Genomic DNA, 13,306 nt, shown 5'->3' on the forward strand with positions numbered 1-13,306 from the left:
GCTCTCGTCGAGGACGCGGAGAGCGTACTGCAGCGCGTCACGGTTGCCATGGAATTTCCTGCAAAAATTTCTAGAGGGAACCCTGACGCCGTGATCGTTCAGCTACCATGGGAATTACAGGCAGTACCATCAGTGTAAATTTAAATGCGAAGAGAACGTCTGTTTCATGGAAATACCTGAAAGTGCGATCTGTAATCCCTTCGTAGGCGGTCCCTATAAGCGTAGAATAGTTCCAGGCGGACGTTTATATGGTTTTATTGGCCTACATTTGCAAGCAGTTGGTCTTCTAAATGCACGAAGGCAGCAAGTCTGGGCACGTGCATGATTGTCACGAATAGTTGAAAAGTATAACGCAATATTTTTGCCGAATACGATCAATTTGCAGGGTCGCAAAGATGTCTCGAATCGGAAAGACGAAGCGCAGCTAAATCCATGCACCACTGATTATGTCCATCCTGGCTGAACCGCCAGCCATGCTTGCACTTCCTATCGACGCTAGTTATTTTTGAGGGAAGCCTTCTGACGGTGATCACGTCCAGTCGTTGCGCGGTTGCCAGCACGGCGTCTGTTGAGGTAATGATGTGAAGGCTTGCCTATTGGCCGTGTTACGGTTGCACAGTTTTCTCGTTCCTTCCTCGCTTTGGAGACATTCGGCAACGAAGGTTTCTTTGCCGCTTCTCCCCACCTTGCGTCTGCCTTGCCGATTATACAACTTCGGTCTCTGGGCATGTGGCACTGAGCACGTGTTCTCGGCCACTCCACTAGAAAGGGCATGTGCATGCCTCAATATACAAGCAGAACAAGGAGCAAGAGCTGAAGACGAAGGTAACAGGAAATTGGAAGTTGGCTGGAGAAAAGAATGAAGAAATTAGCAACAGAAACGGCCGATCGAGTGTGAAGAAAGAAGCGAACAAAACGGGGCCAGGCCATGCATTTAGCGAGGGGCGTTGAGCCACACGGAAGTGAAGGAGGAGGAGGGTAGTTAAGTGAGGACATTTCAGTAAACGTCAAAGAACGATTCGCTTATAACAGGTTCCCACATATGCGTAAGATCCATGCACTTTCTTTTTTTCTTTTTTGTAAGATCCATTCAATTCGCCCTGCGTTTGGGGAACAATAGTCCATGCCAATTCAGCGTTAGTTGCCGGCTCGCGAAGAACGAGCCGTGCTTTCTCCTTGCGCACTGCATCGCTCGCAAACGCCGGGAAGCCGTTCTGCACGAGGCCTACACCGTGCGAAGCGAGTGGCGGCGTTCGTTTGCACACGCTGCGCCAACTTGCACTGGCCAAGCGGTCTAGCGAAACGCAGCACCGTCTGAACTTGCTCGGAAAGTGTAGTCGAAACAAATTAATTTAATGTTGTCTCGTTTCTTTGTAAAAACAAAACCAGCGCGAACTGGTTTTACTTGAGGGAGAAACTATGGGCAACCGCATGTCGGTGCTATCACACACGCTTAATGAAATTTCCTCCGAAGACAGCCGATAATTGAGAAATACCGCGGGCGAAGACGTTGGTGTAGCGGTTGCATCCGCAGAAAGACGTCGAAACAACGGCCCCAGCACACTATAAAGAAAGAATAGAGCTGCTTGTATAGAGCTGTCTAGCAAGCTTTTTATTGATAATACTTTATCTAATCGTTTCACGTGAACACTTTCGGCTGATGCTGGGCTGCCGGATGATAGTATTGTGCGACGCCGTGGAAGCTTCGTTTCATGCCACCGTAGGCGGCCAGCTTGGGTCCCGTATTCCGTGATGGTTTGTTTTCGCTTCTCGCCCTTCTCGGTGTCTCTCCGTATGCGGCAGTTGAACTGAGACCGCATTCTCGGACCTTCATAATTTTCGGGAATACTTTCACTGGAGCGGCCGGCACGCTTCTCGCTGGCTTAAACGTGTTCATAAACGGACCTCTATTCGAAGCTCTTCCTTGGCTCCATGAATTAGATGATTTTCCTTTGAAACGGGAGAGTGGCATGTGCGAGCACATCTCGGCATACGAGTTACGTTTATGTGCAACTTTAATGTAACTATATCTGCTTTAATCTTCACTCCTTGCTGTCTATATAAGCTCACGGTTACACACACCATCCTGTGGTCATGTGCCATGCACGTCACTCTGGTTCTTTCCTTTTTATTTATTTAGAAAGTTTAGCGCTACCAATATTCTAAAGGACTCCTCATGCTGATGTTGATCGAGCCAGCGTTTACCCCCACACCATCTTTTAAACCCTGTATAGGGCCTAGTTTGGCGCTATTTGGCCATACCTGGCCCTTGCGCCATAAAACCTTATACATCATCATCTGTATAGGGCTTCGTGGAGACTGACCACATTTCTTTACGTATATCTGGATGTATACTCTGACAGTCTAACAAGTTATGCGCATACTGTCTCCGCGGTATTCCTGCATGCTACGCGCATGTCATCTTGGGAAGATCTCCTTTTTAAAATTCGTGTTCTTAGCCTGCCCTAGCATTGAAAAACAGTGCATTTGCCCTTCGAACCATCGTAAAATTCATCCTCCTTGATACGTTTATCTTTTATAGTTTTCTATTGCTGTCTTGTGTTCCATCTTCTCGAGCGATTTCCGTCGGCTGAGTAATGTCCTTTCTTTCTTTCTTTCTTTCTTTCTTTCTTTCTTTCTTTCTTTCTTTCTTTCTTTCTTTCTTTCTTTCTTTCTTTCTTTCTTTCTTTCTTTCTTTCTTTCTTTCTTTCTTTCTTTCTTTCTACAGCGAAAGTGGAGCAGGAGCTAAAGGCTCAAGGCCTGACAGAGGCTCCTGCCCCTGCTGTAACGATCCTCTCCAATTTGGCCTTTATTTTGTCCAGTAATAATAACAGGCCTTTCTTTTTTCTGTCAAATGAATGCACAGTATTTAATGTATACCCAACCAGCCCAAACTAAATTGTTTGATCGCTAGTGTCCCTTTAAAAGTGTAGTTACTACTTCATTCTAAGGGCGGCGCTGCAATTCACTTTCTTGTAGAGTTGACGCGTAGGCTCCCTCCCTAAAGGGAGCCTATGCCGTAACTCTACAAGAAAGTTGATTTTAAAAGAAAGTAAAGTGGAACATTACTGCCTTTCTTTTATCTACCTCCTCGAAGTTGCTTAGATTTTTTTTCCAAGCCACAGCCAACAGACTGGCTTGCGGACTCGACTTCGAGGCGCACTGCCGACCGTCATCGTATCGCGAGCTCAGGCGGCGTTTGTTTGCGATGGCTCAAACTATGTAACACGACGTTTTCTACCACAATCCAGATAAAATCTGCGAAATGAAATGGGTTTTGACATCACACGGGGTTTCTTCTCACATGAGCTGACATAATTTGAGGATGACTTGAAGGTGCTTGCTTTTGTTTCGCATCATGACTGATCTCTGAGCGTAGACAGATAGCGATATCTAAAGCACCTCAAATGCCTAAAGCATCTGAAATGCCAACCTTACACATACAGAACTAGCATGTTCTGAGAGTTGTGGCCGCAGCCTGTGCTTTTTTATGCGTATTTGCTCATAGGGGTCCTCTGTACACATTAACGGCTTAAGAAGTCCAGGAGAGCCCATGTTGTTGACAAGCAGTAATGGTGGCTTTACTCTGGCGCACTTAAGGTAGATTGGTATGTCGCACTTCCGGAACACCAGATATATTATAGTCCACTATGGGCCCTTAACCAGCAGCGGAAGTTTGATACGAAAATGAAAGACCAGAGGCGACGTCACGGTGACATCGCCGCAGCGTCTGTCCGTGTTGTCACGGGTTTTGAAAGCGGCCGCTCGGGGCTAGTTAATCGTTAATCTACAGACAGCGATTGTAATTAGTTCGTAACCAAGCAAGCGAACACTAAAGCTAGAAACTTTCCTCACACCTTAGACTGCCCAAGTGTGCGATAGTTGCCATGCAACTCATGACGACACTGACGTCGCGAGTCACGTCACGAAAGGCGTGGCCGTTTGGGCGGAAAGTTCAGAAATTAAAAATCCGCCTTTATTTTTTGCCCACTAATAATCGACTTCCTTTCGCTTGAGTAGTGTATTTAAAGCCTAAACTTACTATTATCATTTTTTGTGTTGCTTGAGTATCCATACTTTGTGTCAACATGGTGCGCTAGGTCCGCTTTTGTCGCACTTCCGTGTGATATCCTTGAAGGCCCAAAAGCAAGCCGAATGATTGTGGCCCCTGATGTCGTCGCAGGTTGGTGAACTGCATCCGTAAGTCGGCGGCTTTCCGTTGTGGACTTCGCAGTTTCTAGCGCATGCCTCTACTGGCGGGCATGGTGCCAGCGCGTCGACTCGGCAGAAACGGTGTGGAGAAGAGCGCCCACCTCGCGCACGTTTCTCGCGCTCCTGCTTTCTTTTTTTTTCATTTTTTTTCAGTCCGCGCTCTCTACGTCGTCGTTAGCTCGGGCCGTTCCTGCAATTGTTTTGGTTTCCCCAGGCATGCACACGCCGGCAGAAGGGCCGTTGGTCTGTTCCTTTCCGCATTTTTGTTTTCTGTGCTCCGGATGAATCGTGTGGCGTCGCGCGGAAACCGGAAGCTTGTGCTTATGCGTGCCCAGAGCACTTGTCGTTAGGACCGTTCCGATTCCGTGCGCCCGCCGACGAAGGGGGGCCCGTTGGAGCCCGAGCGGCTCGGCGTGGTCTGGGCTCCGTGAGCAAAGATGTGACGGCAGATGGTCTGATCAGGATTGTCCGAGCTGCAATTGGGGATTAAAAAAGGAGAGAAAGAAAGTGGGGGGGGGGGGGGCGAAAGAATAGTCTCCGAAAAAAAAAAAAAGATTCTGGTTGGTTGAAAGACCGGATTGTAATTGTGTATTCCTTTAACCGCAGCGTGTAGCAATGTTGGCTATACTTAGGAGCCGGCTGACCCAACACACAGAAGCAGCCAACATTATGAAAAGAAAAAGCGCAATTGAGCCATACATACCATAAAGGCGCAGGCATGCTAACCCTGCACTGTGAAAATAAAATAACGATATCCTTGTGGTATGGTTCATGCAGTCGATAAGCCGACACTAAGTGTAGACAAACAAAGGGAATTGGATTGCCGTTCCCAGAAAAAAAATCCACAGGGTGGTGTAGCGGGACATATGGTACATACTCGTGTTAAGAGCCGTACTTTCTTTTTCTCAATCTTTAGGAGGCACGGAATTCGCGGTTTAATTTTTCTGGTGGTGTGTAGTATTTCTGATATCTTTGTGCTAAAAGAGCGAGCGTTGTTGTTTTCATGGCGCATATATTTGTTCACGCAAGGACGCCACCCAGCTGGTGCCCGTCTATAGTCCTCGCTACTGTCGCTATCACCGCTGTTAAGACGCGGTTCGGTAGTGCACTCATGGATTCAGTCGTCGTCAGTGCCCTACATAGGGTGAGATATAGCTGTGACGCCACAGCTTTTCACTGCGATGTCCGACGACCGCGCATGACAAAAAAAAAAAAAATTAAATTATGGGGTTTTACGTGCCAAAACCACTTTCTGATTATGAGGCACGCCGTAGTGGAGGACTCCGGAAATTTTGACTACCTGGGGTTCTTTAACTTGCACCTAAATCTAAGTACACAGGTGTTTTCGCATTTCGCCCTCATCGAAATGCGGCCGCCGTGGCCGGGATTCGATCCCGCGACCTCGTGCTCAGCAGCTTAACACCATAGCCACTTAGCAACCACGGCGGGTGACCGCGCATGACAGGCGCTCAGAATCAAAGAGCATGTACACAAGCTGCGACGCTCACAAGTCTTCGAGTTCTTTATTTCAATATATAATATATATTTTACAATTGTGGGCTGCCAAGTTGGGGGCGCGGCTACATGAGTACGGCCCTCAATCGAGTATATATACGGCATTGCTTCTGCGCACGATGCTGCTGCTCACTACAGGTTAGTGCCGATGTTCTTGGTCGGTCAGTCGGGCCCCAGTATTACGTTCCAGAGATGTGTTGTATGCTTTTGACCACGCACTCTGAAGACGCGCATCGGTAGAGGAGTTTCATAACTAGCGGACGCAAAGTGCTTGCGTACGCTAAAGAGCGTTCAGCGCCATAAAAAAAAACTAGCGCGTGCAAGGCGGATAGCTTTTGCCAAATTTGGGTCAACTTCTAAAGCAATACCCAGTGCTTGCGCAGCTGCTGCATTTGCAGGTGCGCAGTCCGATTCAGACGAGGCCTCCGCTTCAAGCAGTGTGTGGGGCCGCCATATTGCGTACCACGCTGCCCCGACTTCTGCCATGAGCGTTTACAATACGAGTTGTAAGAAGCCGTGGATGTCAGTCAAATGCCCTCGCGACTCTCTTCCCAGCGCTAGCGGTCAGGCCCTGGACACGCACCGCGGCGTGCCCCGGGCGTTCGTAGAGATCGGGAGGGGGGCGAGCGCGGTGCTTATCGCGGCAGCGCGTGGCCAGACTCGGCGGAGGGGAGCGCGGAATGCGGGCCGCCGCCGTGATGGAGCGGCCCCACCGGTCGGTTGGCCGACGGCGGCGGCGGCGCGGGCCGTTGACCTCCGGCGCTGCTGCAGCGCCCCGCGCGCCGTGTCTCCGCTGCGCCCGGATATTCCGCTCGGCTGGGCAGCCAGCGTCTCGCTCCAAGCAGCAGCCTCTCCCCCTCCCGCACTCTCCTTTCCTCTGCCCACTTCCAGTTCCGTGCACCTCTGCGCGACCTGAGACGCGAAGGCACCTGCCGCTGCTGTTACTCTGGCGGCATTGCGCGCTTTCACAATGTGCGTAGCCTCCTCTGCTGGCGTGCTAAATTGAGTGCGTGAACTCCGGATGCAGGCGATGGCTGAAGTACGGTGTCGAAACCGCGCGCGCAGTCGTGCCACGGGGGTTTGCGCGCCGCTTTCGTGAATGGCTCGACGATGACTGCGCAGCGTGTCGCTGTGGTGCACATAAATACTGCCATGAATCCCGTGCACCTCCGCTGCCGGGCGGGCAGGCCTGGCGTTCCGCCGTCGCCGACATGTTTCTTGAGCTGCGACTGGAAGTGGCTGAGGTACTGTGGGTATCGCGAGCGCAGTGCCGATTTGGCGGCGGCGGCTTACCATCGTTTCTGTGATCGAGGGATTAGCGCAGCAGACACGTAACTACGGTAAATGCTGCTTGCCTTCAGGCCGCATGTGATCCGCACTTGTACTTGTCCTATCGCTTCCTGCATATCTGTGCCTCTTATGGTCGGCCACCTTAGCAGCAGGTGTACAGAGGACGTCCGGAAATTGCTGGACGTGCCCCCGTTTGTTGTGTGCACAAGACATTGGCAAAAACCGAATACACGTTTAGTTTGAGCGTGGCTACACGGCATGAAGCCGTCATCTGAAAATTATTGTTGGTGGGCATTTCATTGTTTGAACACGCATGTACAAAATTTTGTGCTTTTAAACAGCCAGAAGTACAGTTCAAGCAAGCACAGTTGCACTGTTAAAGCCCAATTTCACAGTGTTCGACTGGGCTCCTGACTACATTTTTTTTTTTCATTCATTAGCCCAAAGTAGCATCGACTGTACATTCATCTGTACATTTAGTTTAGATTGGGAGGCTTCCAAAGTTTGGCTTCATTATATTAAGGAAGACCTTACATGGGGGACAACCCGTGCATGCTCTCCCTGGTGCTAGTTTATGACAATTTACAGAGAGGACCACACAAACTGACTTCAATTTTTCGCTTACTAGTTTGCGCTTTGAATTCTTTACCAAAGCTTCCATGATTTATATGATAAGCTTGAGGGAAATGAGATTCCTAAACACTCCATTCACTTCTGTCGGCTAAGAAATTCAAGTCAAATGCTTTTATTAACTATGGGTACCAGTGAACGGAGAAAGGCTTAATTGCAATTCTTTGCAAATTCTAAATGAAAATATAATGCCTCACTGGGCAGACTTAAAACAAATCTAGAGTCATGGCACGGCATTTTTAAAGGTAACTCTGATAACCAGTTCAAATTTGGGCTTGATTGATCTTTGTCCTGCACGTCAAAGTGCATACGTTGTGCAGCTATCTTTTTGGTTGCTATAAATTTCATGTGACATTACATGCTGGAACACCCTGCATGAAACTTCACTAGAGGGAAGAACATTGTTTAATATCACATGGTTATTTCAATCTGGTTTATCGGCACTCTTGAGTAGTGTCACATGAATGAGTCCACACCTGCAAATTTTTTTGGCTAATCCAGTCAGTGAAAGCAAATAATGACTGATCGGCATCAAAAAATCAGGAAACAACAACAACGACAAGGATCACTAAACAAAAAGTGGGGCCACTAGAAGTCATTGTTGCAGAATATGAGGCCCCTGAAGGTCCTGGGAAAAAAAAAAGGATTTGATGAAATCATGAAAGTTCCAGATGTCATTGGTTCTTACTTAAGATGTATTAAACATGTTAAGGTTGAGTGAGCGCCACTTGGAATGCATTCAGCAAAACCAGGGTGATAAAAAGAAATTATCGGTCAGTTCGTTAGGGATTTCATGTACGTTGCAGAAATTTGCAACGTTTTGCAGAAAAGTTTCAGCAGTCACACATGTGGGACCTGACAAAACACTATTGCATAATCTTGACTGTTATCTAGAGGAATATGGCTCTTCTTTTGTCGCTCAAACTTATCTCACTCAGCACCAGACAAAAGCTTTCTTATCTTCATCTTCTACACTAAGCATGTAGCACCCAATGCGCATTTATGGCATGTGGGAATATCGTTTGTTGTTTATCAATTGCAGGCGGGCCCTTCAGCCGAGGCCCTGGTGGTGCGGGATGATGGTGAGGACGAGGGTTGCTGCCGGGGGGAGGAGGACTGGTGTGGCGGAGCGGGCGGAGCCGGGGTGCGCAGGCCCATGAATGCCTTCTTCCTGTTCTGCAAGCGGCACCGCAGCGTGGTGCGTGAGCGCTACCCGCACCTCGAGAATCGCGCCATCACCAAAATCCTGGGCGAGTGGTGGGCCAGCCTTGAGCCCCACGAGAAACACACCTACACGGAGCTTGCCAAGCAGGTGAGCTCAAAAGCTGTTGCGTTCACCGGGGATACCTTCACGCACACTCTTCTCCAGACTGACTCCAAAGTGGCGAGAAACCATAGAAAAAAATGGGGCACTGAAAAATTTGCATGTCTCGTATGTCACACAACACTGCAATGGCCTTTAATACTGAGTTACACTGGCGCACTAGCCTCAGTTATGCTCATTGTGGTGCCTGCTACAGTGGCTTAGTGGCTATGGTGCTGCGCTGCTAAGCACGAGGTTGTGGGATTAAATCCCAGCCACAGTGGCCACATTTCGATGGGGGTGAAATGCAAAAACACCCGTGTCCTGTGCGCTGGGGGCATGGTAAAGATCGCTCGGTAGTCAAAATGAATGCATAGTCCTCCACTGTGGCATGCCTTATAATCCAATTGTGCTTTTTGGCACGTAAAACTCACAATTCAAGCTTATCTTGGTTCTAAGTTGATTTGAGTCCACTTACTCGAGAAACCTAACTGTGGTTATGCCAGTAACTGTATGTGCTAACTGCATAAATGCTCAGTTACTCAAAAAGCCTAACGGAAGCTATTTCAGTCTGTGCACAGCAAATCTCTTGCTTTTGCAATGGTGGTAGGCTATCAGTGATGTTCAGCGCAACCAGTGTTGTGCCCATGTTGCTGAAGCATTATTGCCATTTGCTGCCTGCCTTTCCTTCATCTTGTCTCACTCTTTCTCTCATATGTGCACACTCCCAAACTGTGCATTCTTGCTTATCCGAAGTCCAGCTGGTGTTTATCAATTCAGTATGTTGTGTTGCTCTACCCGCAGTACAAGGAGGCTTTTATGAAGGCCAATCCGGACTTCAAATGGTGCAAGATGCCCACCTTGCCCACGCGGTCTCCAGTGACGCGCACTAAGGGGGCCACCACCAAGGGAGACACGCTGCGCTGGAGCCCCGAGCAGACAAACTGCCCTCGGTCGGATATGCCACGGGTGCCCACCCTCACAAGTGTGTGCCACCTCTTGTCTTCCTCATTGTTGTTCTGCTTCCTTAAATTAAAATGGCAAAGGAAACCTAATCATCTTAGACTAGTGATGGCTGCTACTTTTTGATCGTAGATCCAGCTAATCCGGAAAGTTCAAATTATAAGTAAAATGAAAGAGGCAAAGATGGAAAGTAAAAGAAGCTGCATATGGCACATAATGTGTACAGGATAAGTTACATAAGCTGGCTTGATATTTGCAGAGAACGTGCTGACGCATGTCTATAGAACATAATATAGATGACAATGCTTACAGCCTTACTGGCCATACGAGGAAATCTGTTCTCTCAAAATCTGTCCCATTTCATGGTTTAGGGATGCTAAGGAGAAGCGCAAAATCAATTTAGACTGATTAAGCATCCTTTTGAGGCTCTAGTTGAAGTAATTTTGCGTAAAGCTTTTACCGTTAGCAGAGGGAAATGAATGACAAACTTGCCTTCTTGAATTTTGAACCCAAACCACAACAGTGATGATTTCACTGTGGTGTCATGTCTTTTGTGGCATTTTTGTGCATTTATTAGGCCCTTCTTGTGCAACCAAAGCTCCGATAGTTGTCAGGTTGATTCCAATCTAATTTTGTGTGGCAACATGGTAGGCTAGCCATAAGTGGGCGCTGCTAAAATTCATGATTTTGTGAGGGGCTGGCAACACAATTACAATGCAGCATTTTCAGTGCATCATAGTGACATGGGCAACAGCATTTAAGACAACACTCCAGGATCAAGATCTCTAGCTGTGTAGTTGAAGACTATGGATGCTGCAAGTATAGTTGGTGAACCATGCTTGCAATTGATCACTTTTCAGAGTTACATTCACTTCTGTGTGATATACTGCACAGCAGACAGCCTCACTGGAGTGGTATGCATTGCATAATGTCGATGCACTTGAGAACATTGGGACATGATAGTAACACTCACCAGGGTGCATCCGATTGCATTGTCACATTCACTTTTTGCTAGCTTTAGCCGCTGGGTGTACACTGTAAGGGATGTCCCCCAAAACAATGGATTGAGAATAAGGCCTAGTGATTGTCAACTGCTATATTATATTTATTGTATAAAATATTTACCAAAATTATCTCCAATAGAATAAAGGCAACACTGGACTTTAGTCAACCCAAGGGAACAGGCTGGCTTCAGGAAGGGATACTCTACAACGAATCACATCCATGTCATTAATCAGATTATCGAGAAATCCACAGAGTACAATAAGCCTCTTTATATGGCTTTCATAGATTACGAAAAAGCGTTTTATTCAGTAGAGATACCAGCAGTCATAAAGGCATTACGTAATCAAAGAGAACAGAATGCTTACGTCAATACCTTCGAAAATATCTACAGAAGTTCTACAGCTACCTTAATTCTACACAAGAAGTAAGATACCTTTAAAGAAAGGGGTCAGACAGGGAGACACACTCTCTCCAATACTATTCACTGCGTGCTTGGAAGAAGTATTCAAGCTATTAAACTGGGAAGGCTTTGGAGTAAGGATCGACGGCAAATATCTCGGCAACCTTTGATTTACCGATGACATTGTTCTATTCAGCAACAATGCAGACGAGTTACAACAAATGTTTGAGGACCTTAACAGAGAGAGTGTAAGAGTGGGGTTGAAGATTAATATGCAGTAGACAAAGATAATGATGAATAGCCGGGCTAAGGAACAAGAGTTCAGGATCGCCAGTCAGCCTCTAGAGTCTGTGAAGGAGCACGTTTACCTAGGTCAATTGTTCACGATCATGAGAAGGAAATTCATAGAAGAATAAAAACGGGTTGGATCGCATACGGCAGACAAGGAAGATGTACAATCAGTGCATTTTACGAGTGCTGACATATGGGGCAACGACTTGGAGACTGAGAAAGAAGCTTGAGAACAAGTTAAGGACCGCACAAAGAGCAATGGAACAAAGATTTCTAGGTATAACGTTAAGAGACAGAAAGAAAGCGGTTCGGATCAGAAAACAAATGGGTATAGACAATATTCTAATTGACATCAATAGAAAAAAATGGCGCTGGGAAGGTGATGTAATGCGCCGGCTAGATAACCGTCGGACCATTAGGATTACAGAATGGATACCAAGAGAAGGGAAACGCAGTCGAGGACGGCAAAAGACTATAGTCTGGTACAACTTAAAAAAAAGGGGTGTTTACTCCTCCAAGGCAGATGTACATGAGCCTCCACCAATGGGTGTGCACTCTAGACAGACGTCACAAAGCCGGATGGCCAGTGACCCCGCCAATGGAGAAGATGGCCACCCGCACTTCGAACTGGGCCAAATCGTGTCACTCGTGTGCGTCTGCCCCTCGTCAGATTGAATTTCCAAACTGTTTGTGGTGGTCTATCATGCCGGAAATATTATTGCGAACTTACGATGCACCATTTGTGCCGCGTGCGTTTATTCTGAGCCGTGATCCGGCCACGAAAAATTGCAGCGAGCATTGCTGACGCTATGGTATGTTAACTGGCGAGACTGCAGGTTTGCAACAACGACAACAACAACAAAAAAAAAACCTATTCTTGAATATAACTGTGAAAACACAAAACCAAAAAATATAAATCTAAGCTATTTAAAACTAAGAGTATTTATTTAAAACGATGAATAAAGCATTATTGTATCTTTCTTGCCTCGATCGTCTTCTCGCCCCAGGTTTGTAATGGTTTCAATAAATGCATTGTTCTTTTAAGTACTTGTTCAATAGCAACTGATTCATTTTAAGCTCGGAAAACGAGTAGTAAATGTGCCGTGTGCATGTAAACCAGCGCAACCCATGCCGAGCTGCTCTTTCTACTTTTGTCCCATGCAACATTGCAGCATTGTAGAAGGCACGGGGTTATTTTTCTCTCGTGATCCGGTATATGCTGTACCATTATAATCATGAGAGCTCTACTAAAACCAGTCATCAAAATACAAACGTCTTTATTTGTACTGAGAATTGCGCGTTTTCAAAGCATGGTGTTTTGAGCAGGACTATTTTCGTCATGGAGACAATCAGCTGTTGCGCTTGGGTGGGGCTGCCCCTTTCTTCTAAAGTTGTACCTGACTATGGGTGGAGCGATGAAATTACGAAATTCGCGGGCGCTAGTTGGAATCGGTTGGTGCAGGACAGGGGTAATTGGAGATCGCACGCAGGGAGAGGCCTTCGTCCTGCAGTGGACATAACACAGGCTGCTGCTGCTGATAATGATTGTCAACTGAAACATGCCAAAACTGGGGATTAACTGAATGTTACTGTATGTTACTGCTGCACTTCAATGTAATGATGTGCTAGCTCATCTGGCTGGTTATTGCTTCTGGGTTTAATATGCTGCGGGAGACAGTGAAAATAATAATTCATTT

The 13,306-nt window shown here is 47.1% G+C and overlaps 1 protein-coding gene across 3 annotated transcripts in view; it reads left to right on the forward strand.

Moving 5' to 3' along the window:
- The window catches only part of bbx (bobby sox), a 270,510-nt gene that overhangs the window by 219,381 nt on the left and 37,823 nt on the right, over positions 1-13,306 (forward strand). For 2 of the 3 annotated variants that reach the window (XM_075692969.1, XM_075692970.1), the window contains 2 exons: positions 8,690-8,959; positions 9,755-9,935. In XM_075692969.1, the coding sequence (XP_075549084.1) occupies positions 8,690-8,959; positions 9,755-9,935 (451 nt within the window). Of the gene's footprint in view, positions 1-6,804; positions 6,972-8,689; positions 8,960-9,754; positions 9,936-13,306 lie in introns of those variants that run through there. The other variant, XM_075692971.1, reaches the window with a different exon arrangement.

The sequence above is a fragment of the Dermacentor variabilis genome, chromosome 5, assembly GCF_050947875.1.
Source record: "Dermacentor variabilis isolate Ectoservices chromosome 5, ASM5094787v1, whole genome shotgun sequence".
In the NCBI taxonomy this organism is placed as follows: Eukaryota; Metazoa; Arthropoda; class Arachnida; order Ixodida; family Ixodidae; genus Dermacentor; species Dermacentor variabilis.